The 26,931-nt window shown below is 45.4% G+C and overlaps 1 protein-coding gene across 1 annotated transcript in view; it reads right to left on the bottom strand.

The window, feature by feature from the left end:
• The window catches only part of ATP9A (ATPase phospholipid transporting 9A (putative)), a 135,538-nt gene that overhangs the window by 31,818 nt on the left and 76,789 nt on the right, over positions 1-26,931 (bottom strand). The window contains exons 14-16 of the mRNA XM_082600340.1: positions 21,997-22,209; positions 8,791-8,952; positions 544-636 (exon numbers count right to left, since the gene is read on the bottom strand). Coding sequence (XP_082456466.1) covers positions 544-636; positions 8,791-8,952; positions 21,997-22,209 — 468 coding nt within the window. The remainder of the gene's footprint in view (positions 1-543; positions 637-8,790; positions 8,953-21,996; positions 22,210-26,931) is intronic.

The raw sequence follows: 26,931 nt of genomic DNA, 5'->3' as shown, positions 1-26,931 counted from the left end.
ACCTGCCCTGAGTGTGCACTGGACCCAGTGCCTTGTTCCTAACAGACAGAATGTGGCAAAGTAAAGGGAGGTCATTTCCAAGAAGGTCACTTCTCTCTGTTTCATCTCTGTTCCCATGCTTGCTGTCTTGGATGAAGCCAGGACCACCTGTACGCTGCCTTATGGAGAGACCCACATGGCAAGGGATGTGGCTGCCTCCAGCCTAGAGGCACTGAGGAGCTGAATCCTGCCCATGACCACTAAGTGGGCTGGGAAGTGGGTCCTGCCCCAGCTGAGCCTTCAGATGAGACCCCAGCCTCAGGTGACTCCTTGACCAAAGCCTAAGAGACCCTGAGCTGAGGACCCAGCTAAGCTGTGCCTGGATTGCTGATTCGCAGAAACTGTAAGAAATAACACGCGTCCTCCTAAGCTGCTAAATTTGGGGGTGATTTGTTATATAGCCCCAGAAAACGCATGCAGGGACCCATCTCACTATTCCATGCAAGGGACCGACTCCAGAACATGCATCCGAGGCCCCGTTTCCACACCCCACGTCATGCTTACCTCTTCCTCCAGCCAGTCGTTGTACTGCACGATGCCAGCCATGACGACATCCGCTCCCTTCATGTAAAACGTAATCTCCCCAGTCGATTCATCCTAGAGGGGGCGCCGGGAGGAATGAACACCCAAGAGGAACACTTGTGTTCCACTCCAGTGGCCGCTTCCCACGAGAGATGCTGCACAAAGTGTACTCAGTGGACGCCAGTGTTTTCTCACTTGGCCGAAGATTAAAAGTGAGAGGGGAGCCTCACTTTGGGGCAAAGGCCACAGACAACAAGAAAACTCAAAGCATTTGGAAAATCATTAAATGATGAAAGCAAGATCAAAAGGATTGAAGAACTCTGTTTTTACAGTTATTGCTATTCTAAGGGGAATATCTTACAGTGTGAGGACTGACCCTCACACTGTAAGATAATTTTAAATTTATACACGGGGCTGCCAGTGTTGCCAAAACGTGGTCTACCGGAAAGAGTTGGGAAGTAAGATAATTCTCGAGATCAGGGTTGCTCAGCCTTGGCACTGTTAATATTTGGGGCTGGAGAATTCTTTCCCATGACGGGGCTGGACTCTGCATTGCACCATCTCCTGAGGCATCCCTAGCCCACTAGATGCCAGCAGCAATCCCCATGGTGACAACCAAAATGTCTCCAGACGTTAACAAATGTCCCCTGGGGGACACATTGCCTCAGTTGACAGCTACTGCTCTAGACAACGTGGGACCCTTACGTCTACCTGAGGACTTAGCTAGAGAGCAAAGTACCCAGATTTTCTGTTCACACTGACCAGATTTTCTGGGGAGAGGGTAACATCACAGCACAGACATCAGATGCTTAGACCCGGCACCAGCTGCCAGCTGTGTGCACCTGGACAAGCTACTTCTTTTCTCTAGACCTCAGTTTCCTCCTCTGTAAAATCGGGATCCTAACAACTCTTACCGTATAGCTTGCTGGGGCTTAAACGAGATCATCTACATAGAGCAGGTAGCAAAGGGCCAACATCCACAGAAAATGCTCACCCAGTGTTATTATTCCTGTTGGGGTGACAGTCACTCCTCAAGACCCTCAGTTGCACTGTTTGTAGAAAACAAGGTTTAAGCTGGGGGTCTGAATGGGGGTGGTTTTGCCCCCAGGGGACTTCCGACAATGTCTGGACACATATTTGATTGTCTCAACTGGGAGGTGCTACTGGCATCTAGTGGGTGGAGACCAAGGATGCCGCTAACCATCCTACAATGCACAGGGCAGTCCCCGCAACAAGGAATCATCCCGCCCCAAATGTCGATGGTGCTGAGGCTGAGAAACCCTGGCTTTAAGGAATGATGGTGAAATCGTCAATTCTTATCCCATGACTCTTTCCTCACAGACCTGCATCACAGGGAGGCTGGAGGCAATGGAGATGGGCAAGGCTAACTGAGCATGGCCATCACCACCTTGGGCCTAAATTCTGCTACCCCAGGAGGCCCAGAATGCATGCCTGTAAGCTCTTCATCCAATAGGAAATAAATACCCAAGGCCAAATCAGTGGTATAGTTTCATCTACTAAAGTAACTTCTGAACGCCTCTGATCACGGACAATCTTTTAGAACAACATGCTTACTCATAAAAGCACCCACAGGCCACGAACAGGCACCTGCACTTTAAAAGCATTAGAACTGCAGGCTGCTTCTTTGATGGATTACATCTATGCCTGCTTGTGACTCGGGCCAAAGATAGCCGTGGGGTCTGAACATGAAAGCATCCGAGGTTTCTTTTTCCTTTCGCCTTCACCCAAATGCTGCTGTGGGAAATAACGTCCCCCTCCCCAGCTTCCTCTGCTCCAGAAGGGGCTCAAGAGAACTCGGATATCTTGTCCAATATAAATACTGTACCGACTGTCTCCTCCCGTTAGTCATTTCCTCCCACCAAGTTCATCACAAGGTTACTTCGTTCCCATATTATGGCAACATTACGCTATAAATTTACAGAGATCTGCCGGTTGTGCTGCATTGTTTGGGGGCCTCATCTTTTTCCACTGTGGTCTGACTCTGGCACCTGTTCAAAGGCCTCTTTTATTCAGACAGTGACAAGGGTATGATCTATACCAGTGATCCGACTGCAGCACGCCAAGGGGGAAGGGTGAGGGGAGGGCAGGGGAACATCTTGTAACACAACAAAAACAAAGCTGGCGACACAGAGACAAACACACAAGCCCCAACGAAACCGGCTTCTCTAACCTCACTGACCTTCTCAGAAGAGAGATTCACACAAAGACCAGACCTTGCTTGGTGAGGGGTAAGGAGATGCTGCACAGAACCGTCCACGAGCTCACACATGTTTAAGAGGGCTGATGAGCCAGGTGAGAACAAAACTGTAACTGTCAACCGTCATTAAACCAGGTTGAGAACCATTTTATAACTGAGGGAAGACTTCCTCACATCAGGTAACTGGGCAGTTACTTTCAAACAACAGACAGAAAAGATGGCCATACATTTGGGGCTGGAACATTCTTTGGTATGAGGCTGTCCTGACCTCTATCCACTAGATGCCAGGGGCACCACCCTCTGAGCTGTAACAACCAAAAATGTCCCCAGATGTGTCCCCATGTCCCCTGGGGGCAAGATGGCCCCAGGATGAGAATCACTTCGTGAAAGGAGAACAGTGAGATTCGTGCTAAGTAGAGAGCTAGCTCCACAGCCCTGGGCATGGATTTGCACCCTGCAACACCGAAGACAGAGAGGAAGACAGGTCAGAAAACAAAATTATTAGCAAAATAATATGCATCACATTAAAGACAGCCTAACAAAGATGGATGTGCACAGATTCATTGTTAGTAGTGAGAGATGGAAAACAACCTAAGTATCCAAGAAAGGAATATTTGATTAAATAATGCTACATTTTTTCAGCAAAACACCATGCCCACATTAAAATCATAAAAATCGTGTTTTGATGATATGAGAACATTTTCACTATACCTATTGTTCAATGGAGGGGGTGGGAGTTTTAGAAAGCTTTAGGTGGAGTTGGAAGCCAGTTTTATAAAATTGTGTGTGGCTATTTACACTCATTTATGCTTAGAGGAAAAACTGAAGGGAAATTCCCTGAAAAGGCAAGAGGGGCTGTCTCTGGGTGATGGAAATACAGACGAACGGTTCTGACCCCCTTCTATACATACTTATCTGTTCCGAATGCTGATTTCTTAAAAATATAACCTGGGAAGGGTGGAGTGCTATTGTAAAGCAATGATAGATTTGCACACCCAACAGGATCCCATACTCCCAGACACAGATCCTGTTCTTGCTGTGGGAAGATACAGGGGTCACATCTCATAAAATATGATGCATGTCTGGGAATGATAGCCCTTTGCAACTAAAGGAAGGGTGACGCACTCAGCCCACTTATTCTAGAACGGCTGATATCGGGACTATTTGATGATGATTCAACCCTCAAATGACTCCAGCATAGTCCATGGCCCTAGAACTTGGAAAAATAAAGGCTGGAACAAAATGAAAGTTAATTCCATCGTAGATAATGACTCTAATTCCCCAGGAAACACCCACCCACAGGATTCATGTGGCTGCTTCCAGGCCATGGATGTTCTTGACATCAGACATGCACTCAAGATACAGTTTAAAAGCCACGGGGCAGGCTAGGCACAGATTAGTGGGAAAAGCAGCAGCTGCATGGGAGGAAAAGCCCCCATCCCACTCAAAAACTGCCAAGGATATATGTCTGATAGAGTCTGAAGACTACTGGCATCAGGGACATAAAAATCCCTTAAAATGTGTAATTTTCAAGGCACATTCGTACTGTGTGTCACTGGACCATCAGTACTGCAGCTCATGGAGCTGTTTCTAACTTTTACCTGGAGAAACAGCCTCTTCAGTGACTCCCACTTTCCCCACCTCCTGGTGTGTTCACACCCCTGGGTGATCCAGGCCCACCAAGTGGTGGACTGGACCCAGGGACCTGATTCTAATAACAGAATAAGGCGAAAGTGAAGGGAGGTCGGTTCTGAGATGACGTGCCTTCTGTCTTGTTCACACTCTCACAGACTCACTTGGATGAAGCCAGCTGATGTGGGAGCTGGTGTATGGAGAGGCCTGTGGGGCAGTGGATGAGGGTGGCCTCTGGACATCAGCTGGTATAGAACTAAGGTCCTCAGCCCAACAACTGCGAGGAACTGACTCTTGCTGACAGCACTGATTTTACCTGGCAGTGAATCCTGCCCCAGCTGAACCTTGGATGACTGCAGCCTATGAGAGATCCCGAGGCACAGGGCCCGGCGAGGCTGCCCCCGGACTCCTTGGGGCCCAGAAATTGTCAGACAGCACTTCCTGTTGTTTTAAGCCATCACATGCGGGATGACCTGTCACAACGCCATATGTAATTAACACACGACCTCAACATTACCGCGGGTGCTCTGTGAGCTTTTCCACATCCCTCTCATCACACCCAAACTCCCAGGGCCTGGCGAGAAACAGCATGACCTGGGAGCCAGACAGCCTGGGGTAGAGGCCCAGCTCCACCTTTTCTAACTATATGAACTTGGGGAGGTTTCTTCTTCTCTCTATACCTCAGTTTTCTCCTCTGTTAAGTGCCAACTGCAATGGCATCATGAGAATTACATGAGTTGTTTTATCAAATCATTTACAACAGTGACTAGCACCCAGTAAGCACCATTTAAATGTTACCTCTGTTATGATTATTGTTCCTAACTCTGTTCCTATGACTAGTGCTCCTAATACTATTACTAATTATTCCTATTACTAATTCTATTATTACTAATTTACTACAATAGAATCTACAACTCTGACCCCTAAGGCATGAAACACTTGTGTAGATAGGGCGGAGGGGATCCTCATTTGTTTAAACAATGAGAGAGTCTTATTCCAAAGATTCTCATGATATGGGGCAGCATTTTCTCCAGCCAAGCCAAACAATGTGAAGAACCTTTAAGAACACCAGAGAACCATCTCAATACCAAAATAGGACTGGGACTAAAGTAGTCTGCAACTTTTAAAGCTCCTATGGTTAATTCTGATGACCAGCCAGGTTTTGTTTGTTTGCTTATTTGTTTGTTTAGATCTCATTTGACTTATTTTTGGCTGAGCTGGGTCTTCGTTGCTGCGCTCAGGCTTTCTCTAGTTGCGGCGAGCGGGCGCTGCTCTTCGCTGCCGTGCATGCGCAGGCTTCTCATTGTGTTGGCTTCTCTTGTTGCGGAGCACGGGCTCTAGGCACGCTGGCTTCAGTAGTTGTGGCACACGGGCTCAGTAGTTGTGGCACACGGGCTTAGTTGCTCTGCGGCATGTGGGATCTTCCCGGACCAGGGCTCGAACCCATGTCTCCTGCATCGGCAGGCGGATTCTTATCCACTGTGCCACCAGGGAAGTCCCTATCGGCCAGGTTTAAGAACTACTGAGCCGAGTGGCTTATGAACACAGGGCTTCCAGGCTTCCCAGAATGGAAAGTGTGAGTAAAAGAGCAAATAGGAAAACAAGGTATTAATTCAGATTGGCAAGACTTTAAAAGTCCGACACTATCAAGCGTTGGTGAGGATGCAGAAAACAGTGGGACTGAGATTAGTATAAACACTTTGGAGAAAAAGTTGAAAATACCTGGTAAAGTTAAAGATGTATATATTCTACCACCCAGCAAGTCCACCTCTGGGTGTGGTCCACAGAAAAACACGGACATATGTACAGTGGAGACTGCAGCAGACAAGGCTACACATGGCAGCGGTCTTTCTATCGGCAAAAAAAGTGGCAATGACCTAAATGTGTATCAGGAGGGAACGGTAATAGATGGAAGGAACTGAGGTATATTTGCACAATGCAACACAAGTCAGCTAAGAGAAATAAAGTGGGATTATGTGCATCAACATAAATAAAGCTTTTTGTAAAATGTTAAACAAAAATTAGGATGTGGAATAATAATATATATACTACAATGACACTTTATAGAGAGAATAAAAACGTGAAAACCATAATACATATTATTTATACCCAATGTGTCTGATAATAGTATTTTAAAATTCATAGGAGTGATAAACCTGGGGTAGGACTGGAGAGGAAGCACATCTAGAAAGGGCAGATGGGATTTCAATTGAATGCACAATGTTTTCTTTGTTTAAAAAAAATTTTTAACTATAATACATGCAGAAGTGTGGATCAATACATAAATATAAATTTGAGCAAACGAACTCAAACACAAAAGGGTATCTACTGTACAGTTTCCTTTATATAAAGTTCAAAAATCAGTCAGTGGTAGAAATGGGACAGTGGTTATATCCTTGTGGGAAGGAAGGATGCAGTAACCAGAAAGGGGTACGAGGGAGCTGCTGGGGTGATGGTGGGAGGGATTCTGTTCCTTGCCCGGGATGTGAGTTACACTGTGTTAACTTTGTAAACACTTGAGCTGTACACTCATGAAGTTTGCACTTTTCTCTTTGTATGCTGTACTTCAATAAAAGCTTCAAAAAATATAAAAAGAAAATCTGAAATATTAATGCCAAAATGACAATGTTGAGTGATCACGACACTTTTTTCCAATAACTTTTGTGACTGTATGAACGAAAAACCATCGAAAATATCTAATTACAAGGGTATCAAGACTATTCAATGGGAAAACAATAGTCTCTGCAGCAAACGGTGCTGGGACAACTCTATATCCACACACAAAAGAATGAAGTTAAAACCCCTAACTCACACCATATATGAAAATAACTCAAAATGGATCAATGATCTAAAGAGATAAAACTACAAAAACATTTAAAAGAAAATATAGGGGTAAATTTTCATGACCTCAGGTTTAGCAATGGACTCTCAGATATGACACCAAAGTCAAGAGCAACAGAGGAAAAAAATAAATTGGACTTCATCAAAATTAGTAACTTCTGTGCATCAAAAGAATTTTATCAAGAAAGCAAAAAGACAAGCTACAGAATGAAAGAAAGTATTTGTATATCATATCTCTGATAAGGGTCTAGTATCCAGACTACATAAAGAACTCTTACAACACAACAATAAAAGACTACCCATTTCAAAAGTGGGCAAATGACTTGAACATACATGTCTCCAAGGAAGAATACAAGTGGTCAATAAGTATAAGAAAAGATGCTCAACATCATTAGCTATTAGGAAAATGCAAATCAAAACCATAATGAAATACCACTTCACAGCAACTAGGATGGCTACAATGAAAAAAAAAAAGGGAAATAACAAGCACTGATGAGGATATGGAGAAACCAGAAACTTCATACACTGCTGGTAGAATGTATTGGGCTGGCCAAGAAGTTTGTTCAGGTCTTTCTGTAACATCTTACAGAAAGACCTGAACGAACTTTTTAGCCAACCCTATAAATGGTGCAGCATTTTATAGAAAAGTCTGGCAACTCCTCATAAAGTTAAAAGATAGAATTATCCAGCAATTGGGAAACAGACCCAGCAATTCCACTCCTAGGTATTTACTCAAAAGAACTGAAAACAGATACTCAAATCCTTATACACGAACCTTCATAGCAACACTATTCACAACAGCCAAAAGGTGGAAACAACCCAAATGTCCACTGATGGATGAATGGATCATCAACACGAAATATTACTCAGTCATAAAAAGGAATGAAGTATGTATATATGCTACAACATGGATGAATCTCTAAAACATTATGCTAAGTGAAAGGAGCCAGGTACAGAAGGTCACATATTGTGTGGTTCCATTTATATGAAATATCCAGAATAGATAAATCCTAGAAGAGAGACTGGAGGTTTCCAGGGACTACGGGGAAGAAGGTATGGAGAGTGACCGCTTAATGGATACAAGGTTCCCTTTTGCAGTGATGCCAGTGTTTCAAAACTTGAGGAAAGTGGTGGATGCAAGACACTGTGAATGTACCAAATGCCAATGAATTACACATTTAAATGATTGATTTATGTCACGTGAATGCCACCTCAATAGAAAATAACATTTAATTAAACGAAAGAGTATACAATGAGAAATGTACTATTACCAAGAAATGCTCAATCTACACTCATTAGACCTTTCACTCTGGAAGTGAGTTAACCAAAAGCTGAGCAGCTATCTGAGATCTGTCCAACTGATGACCTAATTCTTTCTTCTGAGGGAATTATATCCTCTTGTTAGTCTGAACGACAGGCAATAATACAATAAAGAAAGGGGTAAGAAAGAATGTCCAGCCACAGGGACATACACAGCAGACTTAGGCAGGTTTTTTTTTTTTTTAACCATTTTAAATCATAAATAAAAGACAACTCACCCTCACGATGATGCCCATGCGTTTGCTTTCGTAGGTGAAAGGGAAGATCTGCAAGATGGTGAAGTTCAGGATCTGGTCACCAGGGGTCCTCAGCTGCATGGAAGACTGGTCACGGCCCACCAGTGTTAAGCCCACACTTTCGGTCCACTGCACCAGGGCCACCTAAATGTGACAAGGGTCGAAGGTCAGATACACAGCCGAGGATCCTGGTTCACAGGTCAAGCAAATGAACGTAAAGGTGGACGGGGGAGCAGAGACAGGTGAGGCTGAGCAGGGCCTGCATCCCTGGGGGAGGTCTTGCTGGCCACACCCGCCCCTCTATGCCTGCCGGGGCTCTGCGCTCACAGCTGTCGTCTCTTCTGGGCCCTAAAGCAGGCCACGCGCCAGAGCTGTGGCAGAGAGAACCGCACAGGCTTCAGGATCAGCACAACCAGAGATGACGTCTGGAAGGAGCTGCACCAGGCAAACCACAAACACGGGGAAGCCAGGAGCACGACACCGGGGTGGCGCGACTCACCTCCAGGCTCCCTGTGAAACTCACACACGCTCAACCGGGAGGGGATCTACAGCAGTTCTCGACTGGGCAGCTCTGCCCCCCAAGGGGCACATGGCAACGTCTGGGAACAGTTTTGGTTGTCACAACTGAGGAGGGGGTGGATATTTTCTACTGGCATCTCGTGGGTGGAGGCCAGGGATTCTGCTAAACATCCTACAACACACAGGACAGCCCCCATGACAGAGAATCACCCCACCCCACATGGCAGGCGGTACTGACAGGGGGAGGACGCTGGTCTGCACAGATGAGGAAACTGAGGCTTGCGGAAGCTCATTAAGTTGCCTGAGGTGATGCTCCGGGGCAACGGCCGGCTAGGCAGGAACCTGGATCTACCTGGTGCACAGCCAAGCCCTCCACCACCCGCTACACTTCCTAGGGCCACCAGCTGGAATCGTCTCACAGCCCGAGCAAGCCTTGCTTCACTTCCAGTCAAAGGCATGGAGGATGCAAATTCCAAGACAGGGGCCAGACCAGTGGGAACTGCGGCGGGCAGGAGCCAGTGCCCCCTCTGAAGGAGGCTGCCCCGCGGGAATGTGGACCCAGGGTGGCCAGAGCTTCCAGTTTCTCAAGAAAAACCAGAAATCTGACCTTGTCCCTGAGATCTCTCACTTTTCAATGTAAGCCACTAAGCTGCATGTTCTAAAGGCCCATGAAGAAAATAAAACACGTCTACAGATGAATCTGGTCTGGGGTCTTCAGGGAAGGAAGGAAATAGGAGTGGAAAAGGCGGGGACAAAGGGGGGAGCTGGGGAGGGGAGACCACCAAGACCTCACCGCCACTGCCACAGGAAGGGGGCCGCGCCATGGGTTGCGGGGGAGACAGGGGTAAGTACGAAGAGCCTACGGCGTACGGACCACAAGGTCATCGTGTTTACCTGTCAGCACAGCCCATGGAGGCAGGAAGTGCCAAGCAGCTCTACCCGAGGGACGAAGAAACAGAGTCAGAGAGGCCAGGTGAGCTGCTCTCGGCAGGCAGCTGCCATGGGCTGAGAGGAGATCGAATCCTGTGTCTAGCTGACCCAAGTAGCCCAAGGGAAAGTGCCAATCCCGGGCCATCCAAATGCCTGTTCTCTAAACACGGGTGCACACACATCAGTGCATCCTTAGTGGGTGTGCCCAGTCACCCCTGACTCACTGTCACCGTTAGAGAGTTGATGGGGGGCGTGGTAGGCATAGTAACAGCCCCCAAAGGTGCCCACCTCCTAATTCCCACTGACCTCCACCTCCAAAAGAAAGAGCTAATCAAGTTTGGTTTTGTTTGTTTGTTTGTTTTGCTATCAACCTGCATAAGTCTTTGGAAACTCATTCATAGAGTTGTTTCACCTAATCACTCTGAATTTCAATATGGCCTGTCCTATCTGCTAACCATCTTCTTCCCAAGTTTAAAATGAACAAATCAGTAAACACTGATATAAATTTAAAAATCCCATCCATATAAATACTAAAAACCTTGGGGGCTTCCCTGGTGGCGCAGTGGTTGAGAGTCCCCCTGCCGATGCAGGGGACACAGGTTCGTGCCCAGGTCCGGGAAGATCCCACATGCCGCAGAGCGGCTGGGCCCGTGAGCCATGGCCGCTGAGCCTGCGCGTCCGGAGCCTGTGCTCCGCAACGGGAGAGGCCGCAGCAGTGAGAGGCCCATGTACCGCAAAAAAAACCAACCAAACAAAAAAAACAAACCTTGGGTACATGCACTAAAATGCTTATAGGATGATACACATGAAGAGAAATCACTTCACTCTTCTCTCTAAATACTACTGAAATAGTTTAGTGTGTACACGTACTTCTTTAATTTTTAATATTTTTAATTTTAATTAAGTAAATAAATATCCCAACACAATACGAGATTATTACAAATACGTGCTTGACTACATTTACATCCTCCTTTACATAACAGTTTAGTAACAAAGAAAAAGGAAATTCTTCTTCGGATGCTTTCCAACACGACTGCTAGGGAAAAGCTTTTTTCATCCTTGCTTTTAAACAGCCGTTGCTTCACCCCTTAAAAACATATTTAATTGCTCTGAAAAGATGTGAAGAGTCTGTGATACTGGGCTTCAAGGAGATACACGAATTCCCCCAAAGTCTGTTCTTAACTTCAATCAAGAAAAGGATCTGAAACTCCAGAAGGGGAAGTGGCTTTCAGGGCCGTAGAGGCAGTTCTGGCCTTGGCCAGCCTGGGTCCCCCTGCCGCGGACCCCACAGGACTGTGCTGGAGGGAAAGTTGAACCATGAATCTGAAATGATCAACAGTGACAAGTGTTCCCGGAGAAGCATGAATTACAGCTAATAGAAACATCTTCTAACCATGCTTTCTTCTACAGCAAACCCCTCGAGGGAGTTAAGGAACCTACTCTGACTGTGCTGGTTGCCCCGCCTCCCATCTCCCACCCCTTGGGTCCAAGGTCCTAATCAAAACCTCACAAGTCCCCTTGGGGGCTGATTCCAACAGGATATGAGCCCTGCAGGGGGGCCTTTCTTTCTCACCTTACAATCCCACTCCCTTATTCCGACTTGAACATTAAGTCAGCTTTAATTTAAAGCTGCTTTCTACCAGAACATATAAAATCCCCCGGGTCCTACTGAGAAGAGAGCAGTTTAGAACTGGGGAGCTCACTAACCCTTCTCAACAGCAGCGGGGACGAACATTTCAGCAGTCAGGTGGGACGACTCCATCCCTTCCTAAAACAAGATGATGTAAAGGACGCTACTTCTGCTAGAGGGTCTGAGCTTCAATTCAAAAGAATCATCCTGTATTGCCAAATCAGAAAGGATTTCAGGGTCTTTTTTTTTTTCTTTTCTACGCCGCACGTGGGATCTTAGTTCCCTGACCAGGGATCAAACCCGCACCCCCCTGTAGTGGAAGCATGGAGTCTTAACCACTGGACCGCCAGGGAAGTCCCAATCTCAGGGTCTTGAGTCTCACTGTCCTTAACAGCCGGAGCTGGGGTCTCAGGGGGCCTCGGGTCAGACTATCCGGAGGTCAGAGAGCAGCAGAAAAAGAAACCTCGTAAGGTAAATGAATGAACAAGTAAATGAGAGGCAAAAGCAAATGCTGGAAACCAAGAAAGGGCCAGAGCGGGGGATCTGGGCTCCACGAGTCAGCTGTGTGTCTGGTTTGGGTCAGGAAATTAAAAAACAGAGCCTCCTACTCCACCCTTCTGCCTCCAAAAAAAAAAAAAAAAGCCTATCTGAAGAATTCTTGTCAGAGCTATCCATGAAAGGGCTTTTTCATCATTTGTTGGTCAGCAATGAACCACCTGTGACAAGCTTTAATAATCTTCCCTTTGTACCTGGGAATGTGTGCTTGGGAATTACGCCAGACAGGCTAAAGAGCCTTGAATTCCTGTCAAAAGCAGGATGCATATGAAATACAAGAACATGCATGAATCTGCTATCTGATTAAAACGGTTCTTTGGGGGCATTCAATCAGATAAACACCCAGGCTTACAAAGAATGGCCAGTCTGCCCGAAGCCAGCCTTTCAAGCTTATAAATATCCACAGACCTAGGTATTCTTTATTTTATTAAGAAATAGGTTCCAAAATGTGCCACATGGTGGTTGCAGGTTTGAATGACAACAGGAGCAGGGCAGGCAGCAGACAGGGGCAGGGCCGGCCACCTAGGGACAGGGTTTGGGGGAGGGGGTAACTGCTGCCAGGTCGAAACTGGGCCCAGTCTTTCCAGATCTGATTGATCTTTCTCAGGAGAAGCTGATTTTTGTAGAACACTGAGTGATTTTTAAATATTGCTGCTTTTCTTTTAAACACAGCATGGGGCAAACAAAACACAGCCTGCTACTTTTAAGAATCAGTGGACAAGGTGGTAGAATAAAAGGCCACTCCCTGATCCAAATTTCCTGATCCTATACTTGAAATTCAGCCTCTTAACTCTGATAAAAACAAGTATTTGAAAAGGAAGAATGGCATCATCTCTATAAAAAATTAGCCACTTACAAACGACTATTTACTTAAGTCTATTCTGGACCAATACTAATGTGATATGGGACAGGACTTTTGCATGTATGGCCGCGGATGAGCTAATACCAAGGAAGGCTCATTTGACAGTTTTCTACAGTGCCCCCCAAATCCCATAGTTCTGCCTGACACAGGACCCCTATCTTCTGAGCAACCAAAATCTTATTTCAAAATTCTACCCCAGTGGTTAATACATAACATTGATGGTGGATTTCTTCCTTAAGTTCCCAACCGCTGTTCTTTGACCTCACCCTCAGGTCCAAGGGCCTGGCAACGTGATGGTGGAGCCCCACCAGCCTCCTAAGTCTCTCTGGGTCAACACTCCACACTCCATCGTGCACACATCTGAATGCTGGCATTGTCCGAGGCCTGGAGCTGAGGCTCAGACACGAGGAGGCATTCAGGGGACCGACAGGGATGTGGTTATGGAGGAAAAAGAAACCCCAAGGCTGCAAAGGGACGGGAGATTGCCGGCTCCCGCGCAAGGCCACGGGCTTACCTTTCCCCAATGGTTTTTATCCTCACTCTTTGCAACAGGGTTAAGAAAATGCAAAATGAGACAACTGGGACCTTCCATGCATGCTGAGAGATGTACAGAGAGACTGAATGAGCGAGGCTCTCCATCATGACATTATTTATGACAGCCACAAGTGGGGGACCACCTAAACGTTACACTTGGGAGACAGAGGAAATAATCTGTGGTGTATCTAAGCAGCAGAATAGAGCAGCCACTAAGAATATTCTTACTATAGATAGTTACCGGAAAGGGATAATGCAAGGGAACAAATCAAGTTCATAGAACATATATTGTATATATACAGAAGAGAAAGAGGTAGGAAAAACACCAAAACATTTTTGGCTTTTTTTTCCTGGAATTTTTTTTCTTTTTCTATAACAAGCTAATGTCACTCTTATAATTAGTGCGGGGGGGGGGACTAAAAATAAAATCTGCTTCTAGATTAGCTGTACCTTCACCGTATACCCCTTTTTCTTATATCACCCCTGTCTGCATTACTCCCAGCTTCTGACACTCTAATGGATGCAGGAATGCTCTCCATCTACAGACTCTGATGTCTGGAGGAGAGACCCACTCCCTCTTCGCCCATCTCTCACAGCCCCTTGCGAGCGGGCCATTTCAAGGGTACTGTGGACTAGAGGAGAAACACATCCTTTTTGGTTTTCCCTTCTAAGGGCCGGATCTGAAGAGATGGTCGGTGAAGGCAAGACACTCAGAAGGTAGGCTTCCGGGGGCTGTGCCAGAAGGTGGTTATTATCACCAAGCTTGGAAGCTTATAAGATGAGAAAAGAGGGAAGGGACACACACGGAAGGTGCCACTGAGTTTTGGAGCTCCCAGACACAACACTGGCTCAGTGCAGGTGTCCCAAGGGGACCGGAGTAGGTAAAAATAATTGGACACTCTGGAACTTCACCCAGTATCCGCCCTGAGCTCCCCAAACGCAAGGGCTTTCACTCTCTGCAACACTTGTGAGTTGACAAAGCACTTTCAAGCCATCATGCCATGGGTAGGGACGTGGTCCTGTGGGGTTACGAGCCCCACCCCTGGACATGGGCTGCCGGTTTTAATCTCGCCAGCCGTGTGACCTTGGGAATATTCCTTAGCCCATCTATACCTCATTTGCAAACGGCACGTTGACAGTAATTCTGGGTGGTAAGGGACGCCCCTGACGCGGTGGCTGGCACAGAGCAGGTGACCCCTCCTAACCACTGGCAGCATCACCGCTACCCTCACTGCTCCGTCTCTTCTCTAAGGGCTATGAGCTCCGTGTGATGTATCAGCCCCTCTTTACCTACGAGGAGGCTGAGTGCAGCTTAAAATCACACTGCTTGTCAAGTCCGCCCTGGCAGTGACCCACGACCCGCAGCGGCACCGCGGGGTAAGGAGGGGTAGTGCGATGCCCCCATCTTTCAGAAAAATTAGTGGAAACGAAGGTCTTGAAATGCCATTGCGAGAAGACAGAATACACAGCAGCCCAACAGTTTAGCAAAACTCAGCTGACGTCCCACACAGCAACACCACACACACGGACATGCTTTAGAAGGACGAGTAATGCAAAGCAAGGTGCAAAACTTTACCTATAATTTACAGTTGTGCTCTTAAATTTTTCAAATAGGTTAATAATTAAAGGGTGAGGAAAATTCTAACGTATGCAAAGAATTACCTCTGCAAAGGTACTCAGAAATTGAGAACAGTGGGCGGCTCCGAGGCAGAGGTCAAGGGAGGGGCCCTGTGTAGAGACGGTGAGAAAGGAGGGGGCGGGGTGCCTGAGGGGAAGACGGAGATAGACTTCTCGCTCTGCGCCCTGAGCAGGGGTGGCCACACAGAACATTCTACACATTACCCAGAACTTGTAACTAAGGGCTCTGAAATCACTGAGTTACTCAAGGCACAGCTACATACAGCAGGCCACTTTCATTCACACTCACACACACGCACACACATCCATGCACGTCCACACGCCACATACGCTCAAACAGCAGCCGTGCACACATCACGTGCACGTGTTCACACCCACACTCGTGCACATATGTACACGTGCCCACATGCACACGCACACATAAACCCTACAGGACCATGAAAACCATCTGGCTTTCTCAAGGATGTGACTTAACCCACTTCACCCTCCTTTCTTCCTTGTACTATCGTGTCATTCTGTACCAGAGAAACATACAACTGTAATTCTACATATATGCCCACATTTAGGAAAAATCTGGGTAACTCTACACCCGAACATAAACAGTGGTTATCACTACCTAGTGAGAATTACAGGTTATGTTTATCAACTTCTTTAGACAAACGAACGAGTCCCAGGGTGGATTCTATCTGCTCCGAGGAGAGCACTTCCTTGACCACTCACGCCAAGAAGGACGCATTGAAAGTTGTATCACAGTGACCCCTCCTCCACTGCACCCCCCCTCCAACACTGTCAAATCTCCTGCAAACGATGGGATGCTGTCAGGGCTGAAGCCTGCTCACCCGAGCATCTTAGGACCACTTCTCTCTGGCCAGATTACATCTGTCTCATTTCCCCTGGGAGTTTACTGTACAGGCGGGGGGTCGGGGGGTGGGGGCAGTGCCCCCCACGCTGTAATCAATAGCTGAATAAAGACACTTCAAGGCTTCCCAGGCGGAATGTGCACAGGAAACAAATTTAGGAAATCCTGCTTTCTGTTACAGGAAATGAATCCTAGGCCAACTGGTAGAAATTACTCCAGGAGCTCCAAAGTAAAGAGGATACTGGCTTCTGTATGTATTCCATCAACTGACCTTGCCCACACCAGCCAGGTTTTATTGATATAGAATTTCAAAGGTAGGATTCTAGACCCAGCCACTCCTACGTGGAATCCCACAGGGATCTGGAAACAGTACAGCTTTCTGAAAGATTTCACTGGAACTAGATTTAACCTATTTTCTGTCAGACGGTATATTTCCATAAACAGATTTATATTTTGAGGTACGTATCTTTTGAAGTAGTTTAAAAGGCTGGTGAGTAAAATATTAACAGTGGTTACACCTTCGGTTAGTAGGATTATGGTTTACTTCTTTTTCTTCTCTACATTTCCATATATTCTATCATAAACACAAAATGACTGTGTAATAAAAAAAATAAAGCTGTGGAGAAAAGGAAACCAAGAAAGTAACACCGACCTCTGTGAAGACACCAAAGACCAAAAGAAAATACCTTTTTTTAAAAAAAAAGCAAACTGCTATTCAGAATCTTAGAAAAACAAAACAAATCTGAATCCAAAGGCAATTAATGGACAGCAGAGATAAAGGGCTCTTCTCTTTAATAGAGGAGCTGAAAAGCACAAAGCATTCCATGGAAGATTTACCTTCATGGAAAAATCTTTGCACAGCCCTAAAACAAATATATCAAAGTTCAGTGGGAACCAGGGGTGTGGGACAGGCATTAAAGACCGTCACATATGCATGTCAACAGCCAATCGGAGCCCAGAGGCACAAGTGCTGATCGGCTCACCAACATTTAATTTAAATTCTATGAAATACCCACAAGCTACTGGTCCCCAGTCCGTAACTACCAAGAATCTGGTCCTTTCTCACATGGACCATTCAATGGTATCATCCTCCCATTCCGAAACGGAAAGGCAAGATCAAGCAGACTAACCCTGGTTAAGACACGGTGACAAATATGACAAGCTTCTGGTTCCAGGGCACAAGTCTCAGTAGGCTCCTCCATACCTATCCCCCACCTCCCCCTTCTCTCTGCACGCAATTCCCATCTCAGAATTTGGCCAAGGGTTACCATATTTTTCACCCCTAAAAAGCCTGGTTCAAATATCAATGGTCAACAGATGAACTGGGCTTCACAGCTTAAGCTCTTCCACAAACACCAAGCAGGTGAGAAGGAGTCGTCTCCCAGGGGACACATTCCATTGCCCCAGAAAAGGAGGAAGAAGACACTGGGCAGGGAAAGGCACACCCAAGTGTCCTGCCATCTCTGATCTTTGGAAAAGATTCTTATTGTGCCACCCTCCCCCCGCCCGCACGATCACATCAACCACTGGTTCAGGGATATTCTCAGATGAGTCCAGACCTCCAAAACACTTCACGTACCAAAGAAGCCCCTCCCTCCTTCTTAAAGTGAACAAAAATCATCATCATCATCATCACCATCATCATAACCGGGAGTCCTTGCAACATTGGTGGAAGAGTAAAATGGTTAAAAAAAAAAAAATCGGGCCTCCCTGGTGGCGCAGTGGTTGAGAGTCCGCCTGCCGATGCAGGGGATACGGGTTCGTGCCCCGGTCTGGGAGGATCCCATATGCCGCGGAGCGGCTGGGCCCGTGAGCCATGGCCGCTGGGCCTGCGCATCCGGAGCCTGTGCTCCGCAACGGGAAAGGCCACAACAGTGAGAGGCCCGCATACCGCAAAAAGAAAAAAAAAAAAAAAAAAAAAATCCCAGGAAGCACTCTGGTAATTTACGTCATGAGCCTTAAACATACTCATTCAGTTTGACCCACAGGATTTACTGACCACATACTAAGGGCCTCACAACACCCTCCTGTGGGTCCCCTGTCACAGACACACAGTGAGGATAAGGAACCCGCTCAGGTAACTGTCTCACTCCTGCCGCCCCAAGGGGTGTGAGCTGCTGCCTTGTTTAACGTAGACTCCATAGTGCCTGGCCCATGGGAGGCACTCACAAGTACCTGGTGAATTAATGAACCCCGTCACACCATTTCTAGAAACAGCAAGTGTAAGGATACTCACTGCAAATGTTTATAAATACTGTTGCTCAAAAATAGAAATAACCTAAATTCCAATAATATGAGAACAGTTGAAGATATTAGGGTCCATACCGTAGGCAGTGAGTCTGAAAAACTGTGTTTTAATAACGTTCAAGAAAATTGAGAAACAGGTATGATAAAATATTAGTGAAAAAAGAACAAATATAGGCAAAACCCATAACTATATTAAAATGCTCATTTTTTTACCAAAAAAATACATGAAAACCTAGTGGAGGGACTATATATCAAATTAATAAAAATTAATATTTAGTTGTTTCTGAAAAATGGTTTAGTAAAAGGATTAAGAGTTTGGGCTCTGAAAACAAACTCCCTGGGTTAAAGCCCTGACCCTGTCACTTAGGGGACTGGTGCTGTAACGTTAAGTCAGCCACAGAAAACGGCAACTTTAGCAGGAGGAAACCTGGGAGACACCACCTTAGCCAAGAAACCTAAGTTAGCATCTCCGAGACCTACACACGCCAACATCATGCGTCTCCGGATACCCTGCACCGAGGACAGTGCCAGAAATGCATAACCTGAGTCAACATCATAAGAAAATGTCAGACAAATACAAACTGAGGGACATTCTACAAAACAGATAACCCGTATTCTTCAACAGAGTCAAGGCTGTGACGGTCAAGGAAAGCTGAGGAACTGTTCCAGGTTAATAGAAACGCCAGATGGTCCAGTGGTTATGACTCCGAGCTTCCACTGCAGGGGGACGTAGGCTCGACCCCTGGTTGGGGAACTAAGATCCCACATGCTGCACGGCTTGGCCAAAAAGAAAAAATAAATTTAAAAAATAAATATAAAAGAGACACCAGAGGCGGTACAACTGAATGTGGTGTGTACTCCTGGATTGGTTACTGATCTGGGGAAAATATTTTTTTCTTTTTTTGTAAAAAAAAAAGTGAGTGGGACAGTTGATGCACTTTTACTAAGATCTGCAAGTTAGATAACAGTACTGTATCAACGTTAATTTCCTGATTCTGATAAATGATCTTGTTTTGTAGGGAGATATTTAGGAAAGTATTTTTAGGAAATATTTAGGAATAACAAAAGGGGATCATGCCTGAAGCTTACTCTTCAAAGGTAAAGATAAAGCAAAAGCAGAAAAGTGTTCACATCTGAAGAATCTAAGTTTTGGTAAAGGGGACTTCTTTGTATTAATTTTACAACTTTTCCAAAAATCTGAAAGTATTTCAAAATTAAAAAGTCTAAAAAAAAATCCAGGGAAGATATAAAAATGCAATGTACAGCACAGGGAATATAGCCAATATTTTATAATAACTTTATATGGAGTATAATCTCTAAAAATATCAAATCACTCTGTTGTACTCCTGAAACTAATATAATATTGTAAATCAACTATACTTCAATTTAAAAATAATAAGAGAAAAGAAAAGCCACTATACTTTGAACTCTTAAAAAAAAAAAAAAACTAGGAACTTCAGGCTAAATATTTAATCTCTCTGTCCTTGACTTTTCTCTTCTGAAAATGGGGATAATCATAGTACCTCTTAGTTGCTGGGAAGATTTAATGAATAATACACAGTACGTCAAATGGGACCTGATGTGTACCAAATACTCAAGGGAAGTTACCTATTGTTATCTTTTATGAGTGAAGTTGCAAATAACCCATTTCCCTCTTTATATTCTTCTGAAATTTCCAAATTTTCCACACTACAAAAAATTGCTTCCATAATCAGAATAAAAGTTTTTTTTAAGGAAAGAAAAAAGAAAGGAAGGAAGACTGGAAAGGAAAAAAAACCAAAATGTTAACAGACTAGTAAAACACGGACTGTGTCTTAACTACATTCAAGTCAGGGGGCAAAGGATATGATACCATTTTCATGCTGGGCGAGGGAGTTCTCTGCCTACACCTACACAAAAGGCGTTCCTATCATATGGCACCCTAAGAGAAAAAGCAGTTAGGGGCTTCTTACAGAAAACACTACACAGGCAACTGTATTACCAGGTCCTATGCTCTTGAACACAGAATTAAAGGAATCCTTTCAGCTTTAGCAAGAGTTGATGCTTAGATACAAAAATATGTGGCTTACTAGACTTCATCAAAATTTAAAACTTCCACGTTTCAAAGGACACCATCAAGAACATAAAAGATATAATAGGAGAAAATATTTGGAAATCATATATCTGATAGGAGGCTTTTATCTCAAATACATAAAGAACTCTTACAACTCAGTAACAAAAAGACACATAACACAATTAAAAGTGGGCAGAGGACCTGGATAGACATTTCTCCAAGGAAGATACATAAAGGGGCCAATAAGCACATAAAAAGATGCTCAATGTTATTAACCTTTGGTATCAGAAACACAAATCAAAACCACAACGAGATTTCACTTCACACTCACTAGATCGGCAAGAATCAAAATAAGGGACGATGACAAGTGTCGGCTAAGATGCAGAGAAACTGGAGCCCTCATACCTTGCAGGTGGGAATTTAAAACGGTGCAGCCACTTTAGAAAACAGTGTGGCAGTTTCTCAAAAGGCTAAACGTAAATTTAACATGACCCAGCAATCCCTCTCCTATACGTACACCAAGAGAAATGAACACATATGTCTGTGCAAAAACCTGGACACATGTTCATAGCACAATAGCCCCCACCAAAGAAAATACACACATATATATATATTATATACATAGAAAATATATAAACAGTCCAAACGTTCATCAACCAAAGACTGGATAAACAAAACACAGTATTATCCATTCAATGGAATATTGTTCATCTGTAAAAAGGCATGAAGTATTGATACATGCTACTACATGGATGAATCTTGAAAATACATGCTAAGTAAAAGAAGTGAGACACAAAATGTGTGTGTATGTTTCCATTTGTATGAAATGCCCAGAATAAGCAAATCTACAGAGATAGAAAGTAGGTCAGTGGTTGCCAGGGGCTGGAGGGAGGGAGGCTGGGAGTCTGTGGGAATACAGGCACGGAGTGCTTCCTTTTGGGTCGACAAAAGTGTCACAAAAATCGATTCTAAAATCGACTGTGGTAATGGTTGCATAACTCCGTGAATATACTATTTAAAAAAACCACTGACCTGTATGTGTCTGTCACACAGGCGATTGTATGGTATGTGGATTATATCCTAATTAAGCTGTTTTTTAAAAAAGGAATGTGGTTTTATGGGACCTGTGCCCCTTATGCGCTGGCCGTCTGAACCACAAACAAGATCTCTCGCTGCTTCCTAACTCAGGATGTATCTCAAGTCCAAGGCTACTCCTTCTAGAGGAAGATCAAGGGCTGCAGGCATTTGCCAGGCTGTTTCCCTAGCGGCCCAGCGTCGTCCCGGATCCTGCTGCCCTGACAGGTGGCCCCACCTGGAGCGGGTGGGGAATGGGCAGGGCATCCCGCATGCCCGGGGCTTACCTCGTCCGGGCTGGACGCCTGGTACACGCGACAGGAGTCCTCGTACTGCTTCTCCGCCTCGGCCTGGTCGGTGACACCGTTGGACTCGTATACGGGGGTGACATTGTGGCACAGCGCGATGGCCTTGACGGCTTCGTGCACGCGGCTGCTCATGGTCCGCCGCACTTTGGTGGTGAGCGCGGGGCCCTTCTGAGCGGGCGGGTCCTGGGATTGCTATGAGAAGAGGAAACCAACGAGGAAGATGACCAGAGACACGGAAGGACCTCGAGAGGGAAGAAGAACGACCTGCGGAGTCGCTGCTTCTCTTTCAGCTGCTCTAACACACGTCACTCTGGGGGTGCCTCCAGTAACACTGCCACGAGGGCGTGCGGGTCAGGGATCCGGTCACGGGCGCTCAGGCAAAAACAAAAATGCAAAATAAACAGAGGAAAAAAATGACAGTTTAGTGAATGTGGGTGATGCTACCTGGGAACCTGGGAACGTGCCTTCCTTTGGGTGGTGCTGGGGGCCTCTGACCGAGTGGGGGCCCCATTATACTTCAAGTGACGCTGCTGCTTCAGACCAGGGCTTCCGGACCTCGGCACTGCTGACATTTGAGGGAGATAATTCTCCGTTGGGGCTGGAGGCAGGGGGAGAGTCCTGTGCATAGTGGGATGGCTAGCAGCTTCTCTGGCCTCCATCTACCAGATGCCAGACGCACCCCCCAGGTGCAACAGGAGAACAAAACTGTCTTCAGATGTTGCCAATTGCCCATGGAGACCAAAATCATGCCCGGTTTAGAACTGCTGTTTTAAATGTACATTCCTCTCAGTTTAAAATTGAAGACAGGGGACTTCCCTGGTGGCGCAGTGGTTAAGAATCCGCCTGCCAATGCAGGGGACACGGGTTCGATCTCAGGTCCAGGAAGATCCCACATGCCGCAGAGCAACCAAGCCCATGTGCCACAGCTACTAAAGCCCACGCGCCTAGAGCCCGTAATCCGCAACAAGAGAAGCCACCGCAAGGAGAAGCTCACGCACCACAACGAAGAGTAGCCCCCGCCCGCTGCAACTAGAGAGAAAAGCCCACATGCAGCAATGAAGACCCAACACAGCCAAAAATAAACTTTTTTTTTAAAATGAAGACAACAGTATGGATGGGGGCTCTAGGGGGTAACAAGCAACCAAGGGCAGGTCCGGGGAGAATATCAGTAACAGCCAGAAAGAAGCCTGGCTGGCTGAACACACTGCAAAATGGTACCTAGAAGTCCACTTAGGGTAGATTTTCAAGAGTAAACTTAAATGTGCTCAAGCTTTGCCTTCCACACTGGCCACGGACCCTAACTCTTGTCTAAGAAGCGGTTCTGTTACTTACACAGCCCTCATCCGTTCCTTCATTCATAGCTTTCAACACACGGCTTGGCCTCCTAATGGGTTAAGTTGGGGAAAAGGTTTTGAGCAACATGGTAAAAAGAGTACTGAAGGCTGAGAAATCTGAGCCTGATTCTTGGGTGGGTGTGAACAGCTGTGTGACTTTGAGCAAATGCCATCTGCCCTCTGGGCCTCGGTTTCCTGCAAATGAGAGGAGTGGGCTAGGGGGTGGTTTTCACCCCACGAGCCGAGTAGAGAAATCCTGAGAAACCCACTCAGCACCATCAAATGTGGAGGACAAGCAACCCCATACCCATCTGTGTTATACACTGGGTACCATGAAGGCCTAGCTTTGAATAAAGGGGTTCTACTGCCTTAAAATACAATAAAAAATTAAGACTACTACAAAGAGACCACTTGTCAACAGTCTATGAGTTAGTGTTCAATAAAAAACACTCAGGTGCCCTGCCATGACCCACCTGATTAGCCTCTCTCTCCAACCTCCTTCCTGCCTCAGGGCCTTTGCACGTACGGGACCCACTTCCTAGAACACTGTTTCCCACATCCCTGCAGAGCTAGCTCACTCCACCTCATCATTCAGGTCTCCATTCAATGTTTCCTCCTCAAAGACACCTCCCTTGAGCCCCCTAATCCACGCTGCCCCCTGTGCCCACCCCACTGGGAGCCACGCTTCTACATTACCATGCGTGTTATTGTCTCCAATGGCTAAAACTGGATTCTTTACCTGATAATTCTCCCATTAGACCATGAGAACAGAGAGCTTGTCTACTGAATTCTAGTGCCAAGGGCAGTAGTAACTAGCAACAGATATTTGTTGAACAAATGAACAACTTAATATTCCTAAGATACTGGTTAGAAGTCCTCATTTGTCATGAACTTTTTTTCCATCTCTAAAAAGAAATAAATATCAAATTGACGAACATCAGTTCCAGATTTTAAGTCACAGTTTAGGACAAAAGACCTACAATAGTCTTCCTGCCTCTACAACTGAGTCTCGGAAGCTGGAGATGTTTGTGAAGTTACTGAATGCTGTGTTCCATTAAAAACATATTTTATCCAACAGAGCAGAAGCCTTCCGATCTTTTAGAATGAATCACGTTTGATACCCATGAACACATGGTTGCCCAAAATAGAGAACAGATGGGTTATGAGCAACAAGAAAATGACTTTCATTTAATCTTTTAATACTATTTTTAGCAGTGGCGTTATACTCCTCAGGTAATTAGACAATTACTAAATTATTCTGGTCATGCAGGCATACACACTGCTCTGGCTTCCTGCTCTGTTAACCTTTGGTGTCAAGAGGACACGAGTTTCACTTCCAGGCCAAAGGGCACGGCATGGTAACAATAATTATAGTAATATATCAGAACTACAGTTTAAATGAATCATTATTTGCCAAGTGCTTTTAATCATAAAGAATTTAACTTTAAAATTATAACGAGGACTGAAGATTTACAGAAAGGTTCCCTGTCCGGGAGAGACTAAATCAAGAACATTTTTTCTAAACTCTATAATTTATGTTCTAGCCATGGACGCATGTCTTCATTTTTTTGCCCACATTCCCCAGCACCTGGACCAAATTATTACTTAACATTAGGAGCAATAACAAGACCTTTGACAAAGTAATTGCTCTGGCTGGCAAGTTTTAGTAACAGTGGATTTGAATGAAAGGCTGAGTTCAGGGCATCTTCCACAAACCTTCGGATTTTATAAGCAATCTGATTCTGTCTACAGAAGTCAAATATTTCCAGTCGTATTTCAAATGTGGGATAACACAGAGCTTTGGGGTTTTGCATTCCAGGTGAAACCACACTAGGGCAAGGCAAAAAAGAGAAACACAGCCCAGATTTTTGCAAAGACCTCACTCTCAGATCAGGGAACCATTTGACAACAAACTAGAAAATGACGGTGATTGAACTGGACCAACATCACAGGCAGACACTGGTTTACTATCTCCACGTTCATTTCTCTCTCTCTTAAACTGATACTTATCCCACTTTCCTACTGTTTCAGAGAAGAGGGGTCATAACCACTGATTCTGAAATTCTCTATTAATTTGCAAATAAAAGGCTCATCCACACACCAAATGGCAATCCACATATATCATGAAGGCACCGGTAATTACCAGGAGCTCAGCTAGTATTCGTATTGAGGCCCAGTCCTCAAACATCCTCACATTCCCCATATGGAAGAGTTTCACATTGTACAGTGTTTATCTCTAGCCTCCTCCCCATAGGCCCTTTAACCTACACACATTTCTTCTTACTTAAAAAATACCAGGGGAAAATAAAAACAGATGTGGTAACCACAGAGACAGGTTACAACTCTTTTTGCCCTGGGGGGGAACCACTGGCCCTCTTAAGGAAGGAGGGCAAAATAGCCTCACGTGAGGTCAGAAGTTGGGTGAGGAATCAAGATCTCCGTACACAAAGGCCTCTGACTTGGGCCCTTCGGTGGGTATCTCACACCTTGTGATGTTTTGGTCATTCTAGGGCAGCCCAGCCAACAAATGAGACACGGAGATTCAATGAAAAAAACAGGCCTCCATTTCTCATTAATAATCCATGGCAGGAACATTTGCCAGTGAGAACTCCAGCCTGTATTTCAGGAAACAGTAATACAGAAATTAAATGCCGAGCCACCATGAATATCAATTTTCTTTCCAAATGCAATGAAAACATCACCACTTATGAACATTCATAATATTACCAGATACGATGGATGGGTTGCAACTGGTAAAAATACACTATTGAAGAGAAGGAATTCCTGTTTCAATAGGCCCCCTTCACTCTCCAAATTGAGCTCAGAGCTGGTAACTCATTAACCTCAAAGGTCCACCTCCACAGAGACAGGCTTAGAGCTACCACTTCCAAGTGAATCAACTGCCTTACACGCTAAGTGACTGCATAAACACGACGTTTACTGCTTAACAGTACACATCTTTCCGCATGACAGAGGCAACAAATTTCAATTCGTTGAAACTGAACCACATATTACACAGGGGTTCTCAACTTGGGAGAGTTTGCCCCCCACTGGGCAGTGTCTGGAGATACTTGAGGGTGTGACAAAGCAGGTGCAGGAGGAGTGTGCTACAGGCATGGAGATGGTAGAGGGCAAGGATGCTGCTAAACACCCTACAGTGCACAGGGTGGTCCCCACAGCAAAAAAATTATCCAGCCCAGATGTCAATATGCCAAGGCTGAGAACCAGACATGAAGCCACTGCCACCGTAAAACTGGGGTTAGGATGGTGAGGCCAAACTATGTGAATGCTGAATTGGATACTGTCAATTTAAGATTTGGATTTTTCGCATTAATTTTGAGTTTTTTAAGTACTGCATTACAGTGTGATTTGTCTTGATGACGGCGTTTTCTTGCCATGTCAATAAATTTTGCTCCCTGGGTGCATGCCTCACTCTCCTTAACCCTACCTAGTCCTGGCCCTATTATAAAACCATTAAAAAGGATCATAATCATGACATATGTGAAGAGAAAGAAGCTGGACAGTGTTATTCCAATAGTGGTTCTTAACTAGAAATGACTCTCTGAATAACCAGTAAAGA

This window comes from Mesoplodon mirus (genome assembly GCF_964341445.2).
Source record: "Mesoplodon mirus genome assembly, chromosome: 15".
Taxonomy (NCBI): domain Eukaryota; kingdom Metazoa; phylum Chordata; class Mammalia; order Artiodactyla; family Ziphiidae; genus Mesoplodon; species Mesoplodon mirus.
Note: the sequence above shows the minus strand (reverse complement) of the source record. Positions and strands in the feature narration are given on the sequence as shown.